The sequence below is a fragment of the Tachyglossus aculeatus genome, chromosome 10 (assembly GCF_015852505.1).
Source record: "Tachyglossus aculeatus isolate mTacAcu1 chromosome 10, mTacAcu1.pri, whole genome shotgun sequence".
Classification (NCBI taxonomy): domain Eukaryota; kingdom Metazoa; phylum Chordata; class Mammalia; order Monotremata; family Tachyglossidae; genus Tachyglossus; species Tachyglossus aculeatus.
Genome location: NC_052075.1, coordinates 4538540 through 4561652, shown reverse-complemented (window position 1 = coordinate 4561652; position 23113 = coordinate 4538540). Strand labels below are relative to the sequence as shown.

The 23113-nt window shown below is 48.1% G+C and overlaps 1 protein-coding gene across 3 annotated transcripts in view; it reads right to left on the bottom strand.

The window, feature by feature from the left end:
- DNAJC6 (DnaJ heat shock protein family (Hsp40) member C6) overlaps nucleotides 1–20073 on the bottom strand; it is a 104308-nt gene extending 84235 nt beyond the window's left edge. For 2 of the 3 annotated variants that reach the window (XR_005452528.1, XM_038752378.1), the window contains exon 1: nucleotides 12499–12963. Coding sequence is in view for 1 of the 3 variants with exons in the window: in XM_038752377.1 (XP_038608305.1) it covers nucleotides 12499–12520 (22 nt within the window). In the remaining 2 variants the exon portion in view is untranslated. Of the gene's footprint in view, nucleotides 1–12498; nucleotides 12964–20048 lie in introns of those variants that run through there. The other variant, XM_038752377.1, reaches the window with a different exon arrangement.
- Between the last annotated feature and the right edge of the window lie 3040 nt (nucleotides 20074–23113).

Genomic DNA, 23113 nt, shown 5'->3' with positions numbered 1-23113 from the left:
GTAGTTCTCGCCCATCAGATCCCTATAATGGAGAGAACCGGGCACGGCCCCGGTAACTACCCCGAGTCATTGCCGTTCGTCTTCGGGTATATCCGATGATTTGTGCTCTTTGATCCCCTGCTAAGCTAGGATGCCGTGCCCTCCGTATAGAAAGAAACTCTGTATTGTTTGAAGTTGAATTGGCGTTGACTAATAGAGGAAATTCTGTCTGTCCACCATCAAGTGCTTTGCACATAGTAAGCGCTTACTAAATGCCATTATCATCATCATCATCACCCTACAACGGCTAGAAGAAGCGCTTGTCGTAATAAAACTTGGCGCTGACACATCCTTTTGAGCACAACGCAGAAGTCTGTGAAGTTTTCTTCAACCATACTCGCTCATTCTGCTAATTAATCCCAATGTATTTAATAATAATAATAACAACTGTGGTATTTTTTTTTGATGGCATTTGTTAAGCGCTTACTATGTGCAAAGCACTGTTCTAAGCGCTGGGGGGGGGATACAAGGTGATCATGTTGTCCCACGTGGGGCTCACAGTCTTAATCCCCATTTTACAGATGAGATAACTGAGGCTCAGAGAAGTGAAGTGACTTGCCCAAGGTCACACAGCGGACATGTGGCAGAGTCGGGATTCGAACCCACGACCTCTGACTCCAAAGCCCGGGCTCTTTCCACTGAGCCACGCTGTTAAGCACATAGTATGTACCAGGCGCCGTTCTAAGAGCAGGGGTGAATACAAGCAAATCGGATAGAACACAGGCCCTGTCCCACCTGGAGCTTACGATCTCAATCCCCATTTTACAGATGAGGTCACTGAGGCCCAGAGATGTGATGTGACTTGCCCAAGGTCACACAGCAGACAAGCGGCAGAGCCAGGATTAGAACCCAGGTTCTTCTGACTCCTAGGCCATGGCTCTAGCCATTAGGCCTTGCTGCTTTTTGTGAGAGTTGATGATGATGGTATTTGTTAAGTGCTTACTATGTGCCAAGCACTGTTCATTCATTCATTCATTCATTCAATCGTATTTATTGAGCGCTTACTGTGTGCAGAGCACTGTACTAAGTGCTTGGGAAGTCCAAGATGGCAACACATAGAGACAGTCCCTACCCAACAACGGGCTCACAGTCTAGAAGGGGGAGACAGACAACAAAACAAAACGTGTAATAGAAGTAAAGCTAGATGCACATCATTAACAAAATAAAATAAATACAATAGTAAATATGTACAAGTAAAATAAATAGAGCAATAAATCTGTACAAACATATATGCAGATGCTGTGGGGAGGGGACGGAGGTGGGGCAGGGGATGGGGAGGGGGAGAGGAAGGAGGGGGCTCAGTCTGGGAAGGCCTCCTGGAGGAGGTGTGCTAGGGTAGATACAAGGTGATCAGGTTATCCCTCGTGGGGCTCACAGTCTTAACCCCCATTTTACAGATGAGGGAACTGAGGAACAGAGAAGTTACTTGCCCAAAGTCACACAGCTGATGTGGCGGAGCCGGGATTAGAACCCACGACCTCTGACTCCCAAGCACGTGCTCTTTCCACTAAGTCGCACAGCTTCTCGATAGTTGATATTTAGCTGGAGCAAACGGAATGGCACACATGACTCCCCTCCTCCAGGATGCCTTCCCAGACTGAGCCCCCTTCTTCATTCATTCATTCAATTGTATTTATTGAGTGCTTACTGCGTGCAGAGCACTGTACTAAGCGCTTGGGAAGTACAAGTTGGCACTTCTTCTCTCCTCCTTCTCCCCTCCCCATCCCCCCCACTCCCTCCCTCTGCTCTACCTCCCTCCCCACCCCACAGCACTTATATATACACGTACATATTTATTATTCTACTTATTTTACTCATGATGTGCATATATCTATAATTCTATTTATTTATTTTGATGCTATTAATGCCTGTCCACTTGTTTTGTTTGTTGTCAGTCTCCCCCCTTCTAGACTGTGAGCCCACTGTTAGGTAACAGACCGTCTCTATGTGTTGCCGAATTGTACTTTCCAAGCGCTTAGTATAGGGCTCTGCACACAGTAAGCACTCAATAAATAGGATGGAATGAATGAATTAGACCGTGAGCCCATGAGGGACAGAGACTATGTCCAACCTGATTAATTTGTATCCACCCCAGAGCTTAGCCCAGAGGACGTGCTTACAAATACCATAAAAAATAATAATATAAGGTTTGTTTGGGCCCAACGAAAACAATAGCATTTCCTTCTAGAACCACCACCAGCCCACAAGAGACGGAATGGATACGAATAGTCCCATTTACACCGGCAGAAATGGACGCGGGGTCCATCTAGTCTGTTTCCTAGATTGAATCCAAGGGACAGAGGCTTCTGAAGCTCATCTGGAATTGAACAACGTGCGCTTAGTACAGTGCTCTGCACACAGTAAGCGCTCAATAAATACGATTGAATGAATGAACGAACAAGAATGCAGGTGGCCGTCCCTCTGACTCAAAAACCTGAGCTTTTCCGATCGGCGTCAAATTTTTTCCCGCTCGGAGGCCCGTCTCAAAGTTCACTGACGCCGCTGTCCAGGGCGAGACTGCGTGATGGTGTCGTTAAGACAGAACTTCCCGCGCCCCCCAAATGATGCTACTTATTAAGAGGTAGCATGTGTGAAAAGCTCATTCATTCGATCGTATTTATTGAGCGGATTCCCCCTTCTCGACTTTGAGCCCGTTGTTGAGCAGGGACCGTCTCTATATGTTGCCGATCTGGACTTCCCAACCGCTTAGTACAGTGCTCTGCACACGGTAAGCGCTCAATAAATACGATCGAATAGATGAATGAGCGCTTACCGTGTGCACAGCACTGCACTAAAAGCTCTGGGGGAGCTATGAGATAATCAGAGAAGCAGATAATCAGAGAAGCGGCGTGACTTCTTGCTGCCAACTTGTACTTCCCAAGCGCTTAGTACAGTACTCTGCACACAGTAAGCGCTCAATAAATACGATTGATTGATTGATTGACTTAGCGGAAAGAGTCCGGAAAGAGTCAGGGGTCGTGGGTTCAAATCCCGGCTCCGCCACTTGTCAGCTGTGTGACTTTGGGCAAGTCACTTCGCTTCTCTGGGCCTCAGTTCCCTCATCTGTAAAATGGGGATTAAGACTGTGAGCCCCCCCGTGAGACAACCTGATCACCTTGTATCCTCCCCTAAGGAGGATACAAGAATCTTCATTATCTCATTAAGAATCTTCTCACAGTCTTAATGAGAAGCAGCGTGGCTCAGTGGAAAGAGCCCGGGCTTGGGAGTCAGAAGTCATGGGTTCTGATCCTGGCTCCACCACTTATCAGCTGTGTGACTTTGTGCAAGTCACTTCACTTCCCCGGGCCTGGAATGCCCTCCCTCTGCCCATCCGCCAAGCTCGCTCTCTTCCTCCCTTCAAGGCCCTACTGAGAGCTCACCTCCTCCAGGAGGCCTTCCCACACTCAGCCCCTTCCTTCCTCTCCCCCTCATCCCCCTCTCCATCCCCCCCATCTTACCTCCTTCCCTTCCCCACAGCACCTGTATATATGTTTGTACATATTTATTACTCCATTTATTTATTTATTTTACTTGTACATATCTATTCTATTTATTTTATTTTGTTAGTATGTTTGGTTTTATTCTCTGCCTCCCCCTTTTAGACTGTGAGCCCACTGTTGGGTAGGGACTGTCTCTATATGTTGCCAACTTGGACTTCCCAAGTGCTTAGTACAGTGCTCTGCACATAGTAAGCGCTCAATAAATACGATTGATGATGATGATGATGATGATGATATGTATATATGTTTGTACAGATTTATTACTCTATTTATGTATTTATTTTACTTGTACATATCTATTCTATTTTATTTTGTTAGTATGTTTGGTTTTGTTCTCTGTCTCCCCCTTCTAGACTGTGAGCCCACTGTTGGGTAGGGACTGTCTCCATATGTTGCCAACTTGTACTTCCCAAGCGCTTAGTCCAGTGCTGTGCACACAGTAAGCGCTCAATAAATACGATTGATTGATTGACTTCTCTGAGCCTCAGTTACCTATCTGTAAAATGGAGATTAAGACTGTGAGCCCTATGTGGGACAACCTGATTACCTTATATCCCCCCAGGCGCTTAGAACAGTGCTTCGCATTTAACAAATACCAATATTATTATTATTGTTATGAAGCAAAAACTCCTCACTCTCGGCTTCAAGGCTGTCCATCCCCTCACCCCCTCCTACCTCACCTCCCTTCTCTCCTTCTCCAGCCCAGCCCGCACCCTCCGCTCCTCTGCCGCTCACCTCCTCACTGGGCCTCGTTCTCGCCTGTCCCACCATCGACCCCCGGCCCACGTCATTCCCCTGGCCCGGAATGGCCTCCCTCCTCACATCCACCAAGCTAGCTCTCTTCCTCCCTTCAAGGCCCTAATGAGAGCTCACCTCCTCCAGGAGGCCTTCCCAGACTGAGCCCCTGCTTTTCCTCTGCTCCTCCTCCCCTCCCCATCACCCCCCCACCCTACCCCCTTCCCTTCCCCACAGCACTTGTGTATATTTGTACATACATACTACTCTATTTTATAAATGATGTGTACATAGCTATAATTCTATTTATTCTGATGGTATTGACACCTGTCTACTTGTTTCGTTTTGTTGTCTGTCTCCCCCTTCTAGACTGAGAGCCCGTTTTTGGGTAGGGGTCATCTCTATATGTGGCCGATTTGTACTTCCCAAGGGCTTAGAGAAGCAGCATGGCTCAGTGGAAAAGAGCCCGGGCTTTGGAGTCAGAGGTCATGGGTTCAAATCCCAGCTCCGCAACGTGTCAGCTGTGTGACTTTGGGCAAGTCACTTCACTTCTCTGGGCCTCAGTTCCCTCATCTGGAAAATGAGGATTAAGACTGTGAGCCCCACATGGGACAACCTGATCACCTTGTATCCCCCAGTGCTTAGAACAGTGCCTTGCACATAGTAAGCGCTTAACAAATACCAACATTATTATTATTAGTAGTAGTAGTAGTAGTACAGTGCTCTGCACACAGTAAGTGCTCAATAAATATGACTGAATGACTGATTGGGACAGTACGATCTGACAATAAGCAGACATATCCCCTGGCCACAACGAGCTTACAGTCTTAGAAGGGCAGACAGACATTAATAGAAAGAAATAAATGACAGAGCTATACATAAGTGCTGTGGGGCTGGGAGGGAGGATGAATAAAGGCAGCAAGTCAAGGGGATGCAGAGAGAAGGAAGGTAGTGATGTCTGCCCACTGCCCAAGCCCCTTTGAGGAAAGATCTTTAACTTTCCTGTAATTTATTTATTTATATTATTCATTCATCGTATTTATTGAGCGCTTATTGTGTGCAGAGCACTGTACTAAGCACTTGGGAAGTACAAGTTGGCAACATATAGAGACAGTCCCTACCCAACAATGGGCTCACAGTCTAGAAAAATTTTTTCTCAGCACTCACAAGTGACTTATTCTAAACCCTCCTGTGCATTTACAATATTTTTTAACTCTCATACCCAAGAGGGGATTAGAACCCAACCTCCAGCCTTTCGAGGCTGTTATTTTTCCTGTAGGCCACAGCAGGCCTCATATTAATGTCCTCTACATATTTACTATTTATTTACTATTTATAATATATATTATAAATAAAATATAATATTTATTTACTCATATTTACTATTCTATTTATTTTGTTAATGACGTGCCTAAAGCTATAATTCTGTTTGTTCTGACCATTTTGATACCTGTCTCCATGTTTTGTTTTATTGTCTGTCTCCACCTTCTAGACTGTGAGCCCGTTGTTGGGTAGGGACCGTCTCTATATGTTGCCGACTTGTACTTCCCAAGCACTTAGTCCAGTGCTCTGCACACAAGAAGCGTTCAATAAATACGAATGAATGAATGAATTAATTAATGTTTTTGTTTGTTTTTTTAATGGTATTCATTAAGTGCTTAGTATGTGCCAGGCACTGGTCTAAGCACTGGGGGTAGATACAGAATAATCAGGTTTGACACAGTTTCTCTTCCACGGGGCTCCCAACCTTAATCTCCATTTTCCAGATGAGGTGACCGGGGTCCAGAGAAGTGAAGTGACTAGTCCAAGATCACACAGCAGACAGGCAACTCCCAGGCCTGGGCTCCAGCCACTAGGCCACACTGTAGGCAGGGAATGTGACTATCCCACTCTATCCCATTGTATGCTCCCAACCGCTTAGTACAGTGCTCTGCATACAGTAAGCGCTCAATAAATACCATTGATTGACTGATTGATTTTCAGTAATAATAATAATGGCATTTGTTAAGCGCTTACTATGTGCACAACACTGCTCTAAGCACTGGGGTGGATACAAGGTGATCAGGTTGTCCCACGGGGGGCTCACAGTCTTAATCCCCATTTTACGGATGAGGTAGCTGAGGCCCAGAGAAGCGAAGTGATTCACACAGCAGACACGCCAAACGTCTTCTCCAAAACCACAGCCAGTCCAGAATGAAATACAAAAGGCTCAGCGGATCGAAGCAAATTGGGCAAGATAACCCAACCTCATTTAATTCTGTAATTGCAGCTCTGGATTCTTGGCCTCAATTAGTTCAACTAATCAGGATCCGGCTGTATTTTGCAGCCCACTGGAGATCTAACCGATGAACCCCTGACTCATCAACAAAGTCCCTTTCAGAACTCTTTGATCAGCTTCAATTATTTTTAAAATGCTTCAGGGTTTAAGCTTACAGGGAGCCGATGAAGCAAACCCAAGCCCAAAAGAACCTGTATATATGTATATATGTTTGTACATATTTATTACTCTATTTATTTATTTTACTTGTACATATCTATTCTATTTATTTTATTTTGTTAGTATGTTTGGTTTTGTTCTCTGTCTCCCCCTTTTAGACTGTGAGCCCACTGTTGGGTAGGGACTGTCTCTATATGTTGCCAATTTGTACTTCCCAAGCGCTTAGTACAGTGCTCTGCACATAGTAAGCGCTCAATAAATACGATTGATGATGATGATGATGATGAAGAACCGGAATCTGTGTCAGGGTCTGAGGCCACCCATCTGCCTCTAGACTGTAAGTTGTGCACAGGGAAAAATAATAATTATAATGATAATAGTAATTGCGGTATTTGTTAAGCACTTACTATGTGCCAAGCGCGGTACTAAGCGCTGGAGTAAATTCAGGATATGAGAAGCCAGGTGGATTCCCCTCATAACCATGGTGTTTATTAAGTGTCGGGGTAGATCTGGGATAGAGAAACGGCATGGTTTAATGGAAAGTACACGGGCTTGGGAGTCAGAGGTCGTGGGTTCTAATCCCGTCTCCGCCACTTGTCTGCTGTGTGACTTCGGGCAAGTCACTTCACTACTCTGGGCCTCAGTTACCTCATCAGTCAAATGGGGATTAATAATAATAATGATGGCATTTATTAGGTGCTTACTATGTGCAAAGCACTGTTCTAAGCACTGGGGAGGTTACAAGGTCATCAAGTTGTCCCACGGGGGCTCACAGTCTTAATCCCCATATTTACAGATGAGGTAACTGAGGCCCAGAGAAGTTAAGTGACTTGCCCAAAGTCACACAGCTGACAGTTGGCGGAGCCGGAATTTGAATCCACGACCGCTGACTCCCAAGCCCCGGCTCTTTCCACTGAGCCACGCTGCTTGCCAGGCATACAGTAAGCGCTTAACAAATACCACTAAAAAAAAAAACAACAAAAAAAGAGGAACGCCCAGTATGGCGAGCCCCCAATTTCCCACTACAAGAAGAATCTTGAGGCGGTAAGCCCGTTGTTGGGTGGGGACTGTCTCTATACGTTGCCAACTTGTACTTCCCAAGCGCTTAGTACAGTGCTGTGCACACAGTAAGCGCTCAATAAATACGATTGAATGAATGAATGAAGCCCCCAAGGTCCCTACTCCCAGTGCTGACCGGGACGAGATGGAGTGAGGCCAAATCGTGAACCAACACCTTCTCTCCCCTGCCTCTTGGGAGCTTTCCTCAGACCCTCCCACCAAATAACAAGAAGAATAATTACAATAATAATAATAATAGTGACATTTATTAAGTGCTTACTATGTGCAAAGCACTGTTCTAAGCGCTGGGATGTATGCTAAGCGCTTACTGTGTGCCAGGCACTGTTCTAAGCACTGGGATGAGAAGCAGCGTGGCTTAGTGGAAAGAGCAGGGGCTTGGGAGTCAGCCCCTGGGTCGTGGGTTCAAATCCCGGCTCTTCCACTTGTCAGCTCTGTGACTTTGGGCAAGCTCCTTCTTCTCTCTGTGCCTCAGTTACCTTATCTGGAAAATGGGGACTAAGACTGTGAGCCCCACGTGGGACAACTGATCACCTTGTATCTCCCCCAGAACAGCGCTTGGCACATAGCAAGTGCTTAACAAATACCATCGCTATTATTATTATTACAAACAAATCGGGTTGGACACAGTCCCTGTCTCCCGTAGGGCTCACCGTCTCAATACCCATTTTACAGATGGGGTAACTGGTGACCAGAGAAGTGAAGTGACTTGCCCGAGGTCACACGGCCGACGAGTGGGGGAGCCGGGATCCCCCCCGATCCCACCTCCCATCGTTCCCACACCAGGTCCCGCTCCCCTCCGACTGGTTCCGGACCTCACCCATTCCAAAGGAGCGACGGCAAAAATCTCTCCTGCCCTCCGTCACCCCCAAAAGATGGATGAGCGACTACTCTCTTGGAGAAACAGCATGGCGGAGTGGATAGGGCACGGGTTTGGGAGAAGGAAGGTCATGGGTTCTAATCCCGACTTCGCCGCTTCCCCTCTTTGTGATGTTGGGCAAGTCACTTCACTTCTCTCTGCCTCAGTTACCTCCACTGCATCACGGGGATTGAGTTTCGGAGCCCTACGTGGGACAGGGACTGTGTTCAATCCGATTTGCTTCCATCCACCTTGGCGCTTACAACGGTGCCTGGCACATAGTAAGTGCTTAAATGCCATAATTATCATTAAGTTCAAATGCTCTTACGAAATAAAAGCGAGTGTTAGCTTGTCAGGGAGCAGGTGCGTTTTTATCAACAGGGGCCTTCTCCCTTCCATTTGGGACCTCGGAGCAATTTGCCTTTCTCACTCCATTTCCTTTGTGTGAAGAGTGATCGATCTCCAGAATAACTTGCTGTGGGAGGGAAATGGCACAGGAGGAATAAATGCTTAGCACAGCCTAGGTTCCATTCTGAAGGGGAAGGGTGGGGAGTGTGGAGGAAAAAGAAAGAAAAGAGAGTTTCTGGGAGAGCTGGGGTGGTTTCCACCCCACTTTTGAAATCAAAGCAGTGCAGCCTCGTGGAAAGAGAACAGGCCCGGGAAACTGAGGATCTGCGTTCTAATCCCCGCTCCACCACCTGCCTGCTGTGTGACCTTGAGAAAGTTACTTAACCTCTCTATGCCTCGGTTTCCTCATCTGTAAAACGGGGATTCAATATCTATTCTCCCTCCTACTTGGACTAGGAGCCCTAAAAAATACAGAAAAGTAAACGTTGCTGTTCGTTAAGCTCCTACTGCGTGCTCTGAACACTGTTCTGTGCCCTGGGGTAGATACAAGGCTCAGTAGGAAAGAGCACGGGCTTTGGAGTCAGAGGTCATGGGTTCAAATTCCGGCTCCGCCAATTGTCAGCTATGTGACTTTGGGCAAGTCGCTTCACTTCTCTGTGCCTCAGTCACCTCATCTGGAAAATGGGGATTAAATCTGTGAGCCCCACGAGGAACAATCTGATCACTTTGTAACCCCCCCAGCGCTCAGAACAGTGCTTTGCACATAGTAAGCGCTTAATAAATGCCATTATTATTATTATTATATACAAGCTGATCAGGTTGGACACAGTCCCTGTCCCAAAAGGGGCTCACGGTCTCCATCCCCGTTTTCCAGATGAGATAACTGAGGCCCAGTGAAGTGAAGTGACTAGGCCAAGATCCCACAGCCGACAAATGGCAGAGCCTGGATTAGAACCCAGGTCCTTCTGACCCCCAGGCCTGGGCTCTAACCATTAGGCCAGGCTGCTTCAGTGTCTGACCTGATTGCCCTGTATCTACCCCTGGGCAAGTCACTTAGCTTCTCTGTGTCCAACCTGATTACCTTGTAACTACCACAGCACTTAGAACAGTGCCTGGCACATAATAAGCACTAAAACACCAATTTAAAAACAAAAAAGAACCTGATTTGCTCATATCCACCCCTGCGCTCAGACCGGTGGACGGCACATAGTAAGCACTTAACAGATAAAACAATTATTGTGGTTATGATTATTACAAAAGATCCACACTTGATCATCAATCACGTCACGCAACTGCGCACCACACGCATGGCACACGTCTGTCACCTCCGGTGGGCAAAGGCGGCAGGAAGGGCCCGTCACCGGAACCGTTTCCCTGGCGCCGACCATTTGGTTTTCCTTTCCTCCGAGTCAGGGTCTCGCTCCAGGAAACGGGAGCAATTGGGCTTCCCGCCCCCCACCCGATGGCTCTCCGGGGTTTGGAATCAGGGATGCGCTGTGGCGGATTAAAAGTCGGAGGTCCCGCTCAGTACAGTGCTCCGCACACAGTAAGCGCTCCATAAATACAACTGATCGATCGATCGATCGATCGAGAGGTGCTCTGCATTTCCTGGAGGCGAAGGGCAGCCCCACACCGGGCCTGGTATTTGGCTCGGCCATTTTGGAACACGTTCGAGAAGTTGCGTCCTGAAAGCGACGGGATTCACCAGCCGGAGAAAACCTACCTTTTGGGGATGGCTTCTCTTGGCGGTGTGCAATCCGTGTGTCTGAACTGTACACGGACAGGGCTGTCCTATCCTTCTGCACTATTTAAATATCTTAACTGGCTTTCTTTGCCGGAGTCACTATCGCACAGCAGACGCTGCTTCGACCCGAACGCTTAATCGACGGCCGGAACCGCAAGAGTCGATTCGGAAAAACCCACACGATCCGGTTTGACCCTTCGAGTCTCATTCAACGGTATTTATTGAGCGCCTACTGTGCGCAGGGCCCTGTACTAAGCGCTTGAGAGAGTCCACTAGAAGAATAAAGAGACACATTCCCTGCTGTTCGCTCTGTCGCCGGTCCCCAAGCCTCCAGGTTGTTCTTTTCTATCCAGAAAAGACGCTGATGCCCCTCTCGAGGGAAACAGGCCTGCCGGAAGCAAGGTTTCCCAGATCTGGGAGCAAGGAAAAGAGGCGGGAGCAGGGCAAGCGATCCGAAAGTGGGCTTCGGCCTAGCTCATCCCGCTGAGCGTTGGTCTGCAGGCGAGGGAGGCCAAACCGAGGAGGATCAGCTGGTCAGCAATTAAAACCCCGGGACTCGGCAGCCTCAGCCAGAGGGTGGGACTCCCGTTCCTCTTTGAGAGCGCAGAGCATCACCGGGCTGGGGCTCGGCTCCCGGAATTTCTGCCATCACAAACCAAAGGGCTTCCTGGCAGATGATAATAATGATGATGATGGGTTTTTTTTTTAAGCACTTACTATGTGCCGAGCACTGCTCTAAGCGCCGGGTCTCCATAGTGTCCTGCAAGCCATACCGTCAATCGTCTCTGAGTCCAATCTATCCCCACCACCCGTCCCAAGCTGCGGACTACTGAGCCGTTTCACGCCGGGATCGAGAACGAATCTTTAGCCGGGAGGGGAATGGCTATAAAAGAGAAAGATGGAGTCCCCGGCCCCCACTCCAACCACCCGCCACACCGATCCAGCTGGCAAAGACAGCTCTATGAGATGCTGCAAAGCTCTCCCTCCCCTCACCCCTCTCCCCCTTCACCTTCTCTCCCTCCCTCCCCTCCGTTCATCCAAACCCTGATGAATTCCGCTCTCACCGGCTAGGCGCGTGATGGTTTCCTGTCCCCGGCTCACCAGTTACAAGGACTCGCCCTACGCTTTCCTTATCGAAATTCGGCTCATTTTCCTCCCCTTCTGCTCTCCTTATCTCCCCTCCCTTCCAAAACGCAGAAGGCCGTAGTTCTCCTCGTTCCGATTTTTCCAGAACGGGGTAGGGGCCGGTTTGGGGGGGGGAGAACGTCCGATCCTCTCCAAAACAAACAATCCTGAAGGTCCGAGATTCCTGCCTGAGGACGGAACGGATGACCGCTGAGCTCAAGGATTCCCCGGCCACGATCAAAAAACCATCTCCCTGACCTCCATTCAAGAGGGCTTCCCTGAAACCGCCTTCATTTTAACACTGGGGCACCTAATCCTTTTAGGACGTCACCTGCCCCCCGACCCAAAAATTCACCGTGGATATGATTGGGCTGAACTGTAGCCAGAGATGAGGAGAGATGGGAGTCCTCGAAGAGCAGGGACGGAATGAAAACCAGCATAAGGAATTCAGTGGCCAAGAAGGGCCCTCCCACAGTCTCCCCTGACCAGATTTCCAGGGATCTGGAATCGGTCTGCTGCATCGCAAGGTGGGATTCTGGGGGTGGGAAGGGCACTAGGCCGCCCCTGATGTTGTGATCCCCTTCCCTCCCCATCTCCAACATCCTCTCTCTTCCCAGCCGGGCCCCCGCCTCACCTCGATTTTCAGATTCTGTCATCCTCCCCTTCCTCCTCTTGCCGCAGGTCAGCTGGCGGGCGAAGGGAGAGATGCCGGCTTGGGAATCTGGGTTTCCCGGGCAGGCGGAGGCACCGGTCTGGGATGATGGTCCGTTCCTGGGGCCCGCGGCGGGGCGATGACCGCTCTCAGGCCAGGGCCCTGGGCAGGTCGAAGATGAGGATGGAGAGGACCGGGCCCCCGGATGGCAAAATGCGGCCTGGAGCTGGATCCGGAGCAGGCCGCATGGATCCTGGAAGCCGTCGTCGCCCTTGCCCGTTTTGGGGGCCGCGGCTGCGGCGTCCTGTAGGGGTTAAGGCCTCATTCTCACTGGGGACTTCAAAATCTGCAGCTCGGAGGCGGGGCGAGCGTCTCCCACGTGCGCTCCCGGGCGGCCGCCCAACTCAAGCCCACGGCGTTGGCATCGCTTCGAAATGTGCACCGGGTTTCGGGGGGTCCGACGCGTCCGTTTCGGCTCGGCGAGGCGTACCCCCCTTTCGGGCCCCGCCTCCGGGGAAGCCGAGAGGGGGGCAAGCACGGGGCGGGGGGAGACGGGAGGGTTGGAGGGCACCATGACACCATCGTCGAAGCCGCGAAGGGGGGCGGCTTATGTTCGGACGAGGTCGACGCGTTCATTCGGTCATTCATTCATTCATTCAATCAATCGTATTTATTGAGCGCTTACTGGGTGCAGAGCACTGGACTCGGCGCTTGGAAAGTACAAATTGCCAACAGACAGAGACGGTCCCTACCGAACAACGGGCTCACAGTCTAGGAGGGGGAGGCAGACAACAAAACAAAACATGGGGACAGGTGTCAAGTCATCAGAATAAATAGAAATAAAGCTAGATGCACCTCACTAACAAAATAAATAGAATAGTATTCATTCAATTATATTTACTAAGCACTTATTGTGTGCAGAGGTCTGTACTAAGCACTTGGGACATCAAGACTCACTTCTCCGCCCACAGCGAGCTCATCTGATTTGATTGAAGCAGCGTGGCTCAGTGGAAAGAGCCCGGGCTTTGGAGTCAGAGGTCATGGGTTCAAATCCCGGCTCCACCACTTGTCAGCTGTGTGCCTCTGGGCAAGTCACTTAACTTCTCTGTGCCTCACTTCTCTCATCTGTAAAATGGGGATTAAGACTGTGAGCCCCCCGTGGGACAACGTGATCACCTTGTAACCTCCCCAGTGCTTAGAACAGTGCTTTGCACATAGTAAGTGCTTAATAAATGCCATTAAAAAAAAAAAACCACAACCTCTGACTCCCAAGGCAGGGTGGTTGAGAGGAGAAAATGAGACCATTAACATGAAAGCGCTTTAGAAAAAAAGAAGAGTGCTACGAAAAAACAAGGTCTGTTGTCATTAAAAATAAAATGCTTCGGTCTAGTAGATACAGCACAGGCCTGGGAGTTAGGAGGACCTGAGTTCTAATCCCGGCTCGGCAGCTCGTCGGCTGTGTGACTTTGACAAGTCACTTCACTTCTCTGTGCCTCAGTTCCCTCCCTCAACTTGTACTTCCCAAGCGCTCGGTACAGTGCTCTGCACACAGTAAGCGCTCAATAAATACGATTGATTGATTGTAAAATGGGGACTATGACTGTGAGCCCCACGTGGGACAACCTGATCACCTTGTATCCTCCCCAGCGCTTAGCACAGAATAAGCGCTTAACAAATGTCATCGTTATTATTCATTCATTCATTCAATTGTATTTATTGAGCGCTTACTGTGCACAGAGCACTGTACTAAGCGCTTGGGAAGTACAATTTGGCAACATATAGAGATGGTCCCTACCCAAAAGCGGGCTCACAGTCTAGAAGAGGGAGACAGAGAACAAAACAAAACATATTAACAGAATAAAATAAATAGAATAAATATGTACAAGTAAAATAAATAGAGTAATAAATCCGTACAAACATATATACAGGTGCTGTGGGGGAAGGGAAGGAGGTAAGGCGGGGGGGATGGAGAGGGGGAGGAGGGGGAGAGGAAGGAGGGGGCTCAGATATTGTCCACTTGGTGACCTTGGGCGAGCCATTTCACTTCTCTGGGCCTTAGTTCCCTCATCTGTAAAATGGGGATTAAGGCTGGGAGTCCCATGTGGGACAGGGACTGTGTCCAGCCTGATTACTAAGCCCTTCCTTCCTCCCCCCCCCCCTTCCTTCCTCTCCCCCTCGTCCCCCTCTCCATCCCCCCCATCTTACCTCCTTGCCTTCCCCACAGCACCTGTATATATGGATATATGTTTGTACAGATTTATTACTCTATTTATTTTACTTGTACATATCTATTCTATTTATTTTATTTTGTTGGTATGTTTGGTTTTGTTCTCTGTCTCCCCCTTTTCAACTGTGAGCCCACTGTTGGGTAGGGACCGTCTCTATATGTTGCCGACTTGTACTTCCCAAGCGCTTAGTCCAGTGCTCTGCACCCAGTAAGCGCTCAATAAATACGATTGATTGATTGATTGATTGACCTGTACCTACCCCAGTGCTTAGTATAGCGCTTGGCACATAGTAAGCGCTTAACAAATACCACTTAAAAAACAACAACAACAACAACAAAATCTCTCAATTTGGGAGTTCAACAAGAAACTGTCCTCCAGGACTTCCCTTCCTTCTCCCGCTTGCCCCCCAGCCGCCACCCCCGCCCCACAGGGAGAAGCGCTTAGCACAGTGCTCTGCACACAGTAAGTGCTCAATAAATACGATTGATTGATTGATTGATTGATTGATCGGGGGGGGGGGGGGGTTACGCCTGCCCACTGTGGACGTAGAGAGCGGGCACGGTACCCTCTCCAGGCCGGGCACAGGCCGGGCCTTGTTCCGTCCTGCGTCTGAGTCACGTCCCCAGTGAGTCACGCTGGCCAAACTGGGCCACACTGGGAGGGACCCAGAAACCCGGCAGCCCCTGGGACAGGAGAGGACACAGGCGCCTGTTGTCTTCGCTGCGGGATACTGCCGTCACCCCGACAGTGGGTGGGTGGGACTCTTGGAGGCTTAATTTTAGCTCAGAAAACAAAAAAAAAACAACAAAAAAACAGAAATCACCTCGCCAAGAAAAAGCTTTTAATCTCCCTCGGGATTTCTGAACCATTGCAAATCCTCGGTTAGTTTAATAATAACGACGGTATTTGTTAAGCGCTTACTATGTGCCAAGCACTGTTCTAAGCGCTGGGGAGATACAAGGTGATCAGGCTGTCCCGCCGGGGGCTCACAGTCTTAATCCCCATTTTACAGATGGGGAAGCTGAGGCCCAGAGAAGTGAAGTGGCTTGCCCAAAGTCACCCAGCTGACAAGTGGCAGGGCCGGCATTTGAACCCATGACCTCTGACTCCAAAGCCCGGGCTCTTTCCACTGAGCCACACTGCTTCTCTAAGGCTGGAAGGAAAAGCCACCCGATGAATCCACGGTGGGGTATAACCTACGATCTGCTAGACGCTAAGCTCCTTGAGGGGAGGTGTTTCCCGTGCTTGCGCCCAATCCCATTATTTTGCACCTTAGTACAGTGCCTGGCATGCAGGAAGGGCTTTACAAATACCATTGGAAAAAAAGAAAAAAGGAACTTCTCCAGAGATCCCTCCTGGACACCCCCTTTAGACTGTGAGCCCGCTGTTGGATAGGGACCATCTCTATGTGTTGCCAACTTGTACTTCCCAAGCGCTTAGTACAGTGCTCTGCACACAGTAAGCGCTCAATAAATACGATTGATTGATTGATTGATTGATTTAAAAAACTGAGAAGCAGAGTGGCCCAGCTGACAGACCACAGACATGGGAGTCTGATCAACCTGGATTCTAATCCCACCACTTATCTGCTGGGGGGGCCTTGGGTAAGTCACCTCTGTGCGTGGCTGCACAGAGGTCATGGGTTCGAATCCCGGCTCTGCCACTTGTCAGCTGTGTGACCTTGGGCAAGCCACTTAACTTCTCTGAGCCTCAGTTACCTCATCTGTAAAATGGGGATTAAGACTGTGAGTCCCCCCGTGGGACAACCTGATCACCTTGCATCTCCTCCAGCGCTTAGAACAGTGCTTTGCATCATCAATCGTATTTATTGATTGCACATAGTGCAATTTATTGCACGTATTTATTTGCACATAGTGAGCACTTAACAAATACCACCATTATTATTATTATTCTCTGGGCCTCGGTTACCCCATCTGTAAAATAGGGATTAAGACCGGGAACCACATATGGGACAGGAACTGCGTTCAACTCGATTATCGTGTATCGACGCCAGCGCTTGGACCACTGCCTGACACATAGTAAGCGCTTAACAAATACCTGGTTATTGTTATTGTACTCTCCCAAGCACTTACTACAGTACTCTGCATATGCTTAAGATGGAGTCACAGTCTTGAGGCCCTGTGTGAATCAATCAATCAATCGTATTTATTGAGCGCTTACTGTGGGCAGAGCACTGTACTAAGCGCTTGGGAAGTCCAAGTTGGCAACATATAGAGACAATCCCTACCCAAAAGTGGGCTCACAGTCTAAAAGTGTGAAGTGACTGAGGACAGCGTAGTGGGGTGGGGTCTCTGCCTGGGGAGCGATCCATCAATCCTTCCTTCCTCTCCCCCTCGTCCCCCTCTCCATCCCCCCCATCTTACCTCCTTCCCTTCCCCACAGCACCTGTATATAGGTAAATATGTTTGTACATATTTTTTACTCTATTTATTTATTTATTTATTTATTTAATTTGTACATATCTATTCTATTTATTTTATTTTGTTAGTATGTTTGGTTTTATTCTCTGTCTCCCCCTTTTAGACTGTGAGCCCACTGTTGGGTAGGGACTGTCTCTATATGTTGCCAATTTGTACTTCCCAAGCGCTTAGTACAGTGCTCTGCACATAGTAAGCTCTCAATAAATACGATTGATGATGATGATGATGATCAATCGACCACTCAACCGGTCCCCCGATCACTCAATGAGCAGAGCGCTGTATGAAACGCTTCGGAGAAAAAAGATCCCTGCCCTCAAAGGGCTTACAATCTAGTGGTCCTGCAGTCCTGGTTATCCCAGAGAACCCCAGATTCACATTGGCTGAACTAGTTTCTTTACATAGAACCACTAATAATGATAATAATAATAATGTTGGTATTTGTTATGTGCTTACTATGTGCCAAGCACTGTTCTAAGCACTGGGGTAGATACAAGGTAATCAGATTGTCCCACATGGGGCTCACAGTCTTCATCCCCATTTTACAGATGAGGGAACTGAGGCCCAGAGAAGTTAAATGACTTGCCCAAAGTCACCCAGCTGACAAGTAGCAGACCTGGGATTTGAACCCATGACCTATGACTGCAAAGCCCGTGCTCTTTCCACTGAGCCATGCTGCTTCTCTCATAATAATGATGGTATCTGTTAAGCGCTTACTATGTGCCAAGCACAGTTCTAAGCACTGGAGTAGATACAAAGAAATCAGTTGTCCCACGTGGGGCTCACAGTCTTCCATCCCCATTTTAGAGGTGAGGTAACTGAGGCACAGAGAAGTTAGGCGGCTTGCCCGAGGTCACACAGCAGACAGGTGGCGGAGCCGGAATTAGAGCCCATGTCCTCTGACTCCCAAGCACGGGCTCTTGCCACTAAGCCACGATGATCCCATGAACCTGCTAGGACTTCTGGTGCTTAGAACAGTGCTTGGCACATAGTAAGCGCTTAACAAATACAATAATAATAATAATATAATATATTATAATATTATATATAATATATTATTATTATTATTATTATTATTATTATTATTATTATTATTATTATTAATAGAGTTGGACCCCAGGGCGTGATGCCAGACGCCCACTCCCCCTTCGCTCTCAAGGTTCGAGGAACATCAACAGTCTCCGCTCCTGCACGGGCTGCTTAAGACACGACAGCCCCTCGCTTCCTCCCATGGGGCCGGGAGCAGTGGGGGGAATGTCATCCGGGACCTCAGATGCACGTGGAGATGACCGGGGCCCTCCTGGACACCCCCAACTCTCTCCCCAGCTTAGTACAGTGCTCTACACACAGTAAGCGCTCAATAAATACGAGTGAATAATAATAATAATGGTATTTGTTAAGCGCTATGTGCCAAGCACTTTCTAAGTGCTGGGGTAGATACAAGGTAATGAGGTTGTCCCACGTGGGGCTCACAGTCTTCATGCCCATTTTACAAATGAGGGAACTGAGGCACAGAGAATAATAATGATAATTTTGACACCCGTCTACATGCTTTGTTGGGTTGTCTGTCTCCCCCTTCTAGACTGTGAGCCCATTGTTGGGTAGGAACCATCTCTACATGTTGCCGACTTGTACTTCCCAAGTGCTTAGTACAGTGCTCTGCACACAGTAAGTGCTCACTAAATACAATTGAACGAATGAATGAATGAGGGCATTTATTTATTCAATCGTATTTATTGAGTGCTTACTGTGTGCAGAGCACTGTACTAAGCTCTTGGGAAGTACAAGTTGGAATAATGCTAGCTCTCTTCCTCCCTTCAAGGCCCCACTGAGAGCTCACCTCCTCCAGAAGGCCTTCCCAGATTGAGCCCCCTCCTTCCCCTCCTCATCCACCCCCTCCTTACCTCCTTACCCTCCCCACAGCACCTGTATATATGTATATATGTTTGTATGTATTTCTCTATTTATTTATTTGTACACATTTATTCTATTTATTTTGTTTTGTTAATATGTTTTGTTTTGTTGTCTGTCTCCCCCTTCAAGACTGTGAGCCCACTGTTGGGTAGGGACCATCTCTATATGTTGCCAACTTGTACTTCCCAAGCGCTTAGTATAGTGCTCTGCACACAGTAAGCGCTCAATAAATATGATTGAATGAATGAATAATGGTATTTGTTAAGCGCTTACTATAATAATAATAATGATGGCATTTATTAAGCTTTTACTATGTGCAAAGCACTGTTCTAAGCACTGGGACGTTACAAAGTGATCAGGTTGTCCCACAGGGGGGCTCACAGTCTTCATCCCCCTTTTACAGATGAGGTAACTGAGGCACAGAGAAGTGACTTGCCCAAAGTCACACAGCTGACAATTGGCAGAGCCAGGATTTGAACCCACAACCTCTGACTCCAAAGCCCGGGCTCTTTCCACTGAGCCACGCTGCTTCTCTGTGCTCCTATGCTACTATGCTAGCTACTCTGCTCCAAGCACTATTCTAAGCGCCGGGGGGATACAAGGTGATCAGGTTGCCCCACATGGGGCTCACAGTCGTAATCCCCATTTTCCAGATGAGGTCACTGAGGCCCGGAGAAGTGAAGTGACTGGCCCAAGGTCACACAGCTGATGAGCGGCAGAGCCGGGATCAGAACCCATGACCTCTGACTCCCAAGCCCGGGCTCTTGACACTAATCCACGCCGCTCCTAATGAATGAATGAGTGAATGAATGAATCACCCCGGATTTTCCCCTTTTTCCCTTCCAGCCTTCCTCCTCCTCCTTCTCCTCCTCCACCAAATCCCCTCCTGGGACCCTCCTCGGAGTCAATCAGAGCTCCCGGCAGGAACTAGATGTAAACAAGTTCTACTTACCCCACAGGCCCACGCTGGCGTCCTCAAAATAGCCACGAAGCCGGGCGGGATTCGAACGGAAGGGAAGATGAGCGGAGGCCAAAGGTCCTGGAAACCGAGGGAGAAGAGGAAAGAAAGGACACAGAGCACCTCAGTTATTGACAGTTCGGATTTTCTTCTCCAGTTTCAACACATCCAATAATAATAATATAATAATAATAATAATGGTATTTGTTAAGCGCTTACTATGTGCCAAACATCCAAGCTATCTCTAGCTTCTAGACTCACAAGCTCACAAGCTTCTAGACTGTGAGCCCACTGTTGGGTAGGGACTGTCTCTATATGTTCATCATCATCATCAATCGTATTTATTGAGCGCTTACTGTGGGCAGAGCACTGTACTAAGCGCTTGGGAAGTACAAATTGGCAACATCTAGAGACAGCCCCTACCCAACAGTGGGCTCACAGTCTAAAAGGGGGAGACAGAGAACAAAACCAAACATACTAACAAAATAAATAGAATAGATATGTGCAAGTAAAATAAATAAATAAATAAATATGTTGCCAACTTGTACTACCCAAGCGCTCAGCACAGTGCTCTGCACACAGTAAGCGCTCAATAAATACGATTTGATTGATTGATTGATTGATCTCCAGCTCCAAAGCTCTAGGAAAGTGCGTCTATTCAGATCCCCAGGAATCAGCGTGGCTCAGTGGAAAGAGCCCGGGCTTGGGAGTCAGGGGTCGTGGGTTCAAATCCCGGCTCCGCCATTCATTCAATAGTATTTATTGAGCGCTTACTGTGCGCAGAGCACTGTACTAAGCGCTTGGGAAGTACAATTTGGCAACATATAGAGACGGTCCCTACCCAACAGTGGGCTCACAGTCTAGAAGTCACTTGTCAGCTGTGTGACTTTGGGCAAGTCACTTCACGTCCCTGGGCCTCAGTGACCTCATCTGGAAAATGGGGATTAAGACTGTGAGCCCCCCGTGGGACAACCTCATCACCTTGTAACCTCCCCGGCGCTTAGAACAGTGCTTTGCACATAGTAAGCGCTTAATAAATGCCATTATTATCATTATTATGTGCCAAACATCCAAGCTATCTCCAGCTCCAAAGCTCTAGGAAAGTGGGTCTATTCAGATCCCCAGGAATCAGCGGGGCTCAGTGGAAAGAGCCCGGGCTTGGGAGTCAGAGGTCAGGGGTTCAAATCCTGGCTCCACCACTTGTCAGCTGTGTGCCCTTGGGCAAGTCACTTCACTTCTCTGGGCCTCAGTGACCTCATCTGGAAAATGGGGATTAAGACTGTGAGCCCCCCGTGGGACAACCTGATCACCTTGTAATCTCCCCAGTGCTTAGAACAGTGCTTGGCACATAGTAGGCGCTTAATAAATGCCATTATTACTTACTTACCTCAAAGGAAGGAGGAGAAGGAAAGGGCTATTTCCCACGCTCTGCCTGGCTTATCCCACCCTCCACGCCTGACAGAATTCCTTCATTCAATCGTATTTATTGAGTGCTTACTGTGTGCTGGGGCTTAGAACAGCGCTTGGCACACAGTAAGCGCTTTAAGAAATATTATTATTATTCATTCATTCAATCATATTTATCGAGCGCTTACTGTGTGCAGAGCACTGTACTAAACACTTGGAAAGTACAATTCGGCACCAGAGACAATTCCTACCCGACAACGGGACCCAACAGTGGGCTATGTACCACGCACTGTTCCAAGCGCTGGGGCTTAGAACAGCATTTGGCACATAGTAAGCGCTTTAAAAAATATTATTATTATTCATTCATTCATTCCACCGTATTTATTGAGTGCTTACTGTGTGCAGAGCACTGTACTAAGCGCTTGGAAAGTACAATTTGGCACCAGAGACAATCCCTTCCCAACAATGGGCTATGTGCCACGCGCTGTTCTAAGCTTAGAACAGCGCGTGGCACATAGTAAACGCTTTAAAAAATATTATTATTATTCATTCATTCATTCCACCGTATTTATTCATTCATTCATTCATATTTATTGAGCGCTTACTGTGTGCAGAACACTGTACTAAGCGCTTGGGAAGGACAATTCAGCACGAGACATTCATTCATTCATTCAATCGTATTTATTGAGCGCTTACTGTGTGCAAAGTACTGTACTAAGCGCTTGGGAAGGACAAGTCGGCAACATATAGAGACAGCCCCTACCCAACAACGGGCTCACTGTCTTATCAATTGTCAATATTATTGTAATAATAATAATAATAGCACTTATTAAGCGCTTACTATGTGCAACGCACTGTTCTAAGCGCTGGGGAGGTTACAAGGTGATCAGGTTGTCCCTCGTGGGGCTCACAGTCTTAATTCCCATTTTACAGATGAGGGAACTGAGGCCCAGAGAAGTGAAGTGACTTGCCCAAAGTCACACAGCTGACAAGTGGTGGAGCTGGGATTTGAACTCATGACCTCTGAAACCAAAGCCCGGGCTCTTTCTACCGAGCCATGTGATTATGATGATAATAATTATCAATATTATTATTATTATTGTTAGAAACGGGCTCACAGTGTTATTATTATTCCAGATGATCGGGTAAGACAGAGTCCCTGTGTGCTCCACTAAGGGCTCCCGGACTGAAAGCCCCTTTTCCAGGTTTGGGAAGGGATTTGACTGGTCCAAGGTCAGCAGTCTGTCTGTGTGCAGAGCACTGGACTGAGCGCTTGGGAAGGACAAGTCAGCAACATATAGGGACAGTCCCTACCCAACAGCAGGCTCACTGTCTTATCAATTATCAATATTATTGTATTATATGATTATGGTGATAATAATTATGAATATTATTATTATTATTAGAGACAGGCTCACAGTCTTATAATTATTCCAGATGATCGGGTAAGACAGAGTCCCGTGTGCTCCACTAAGGGCTCCCGGCCTGAAGAAAGCCCATTTTCCAGGTTTGGGAAGGGAAGTGACTGGCCCGAGGTCACCTGTCCGTCTGTGGGCAGAGCACTGGACTGAGCGCTTGGAAAGGACAAGTCGGCAACATCTAGGGACAGTCCCTACCTAACAGCGGGCTCACAGTCCTATCAATTATCAATA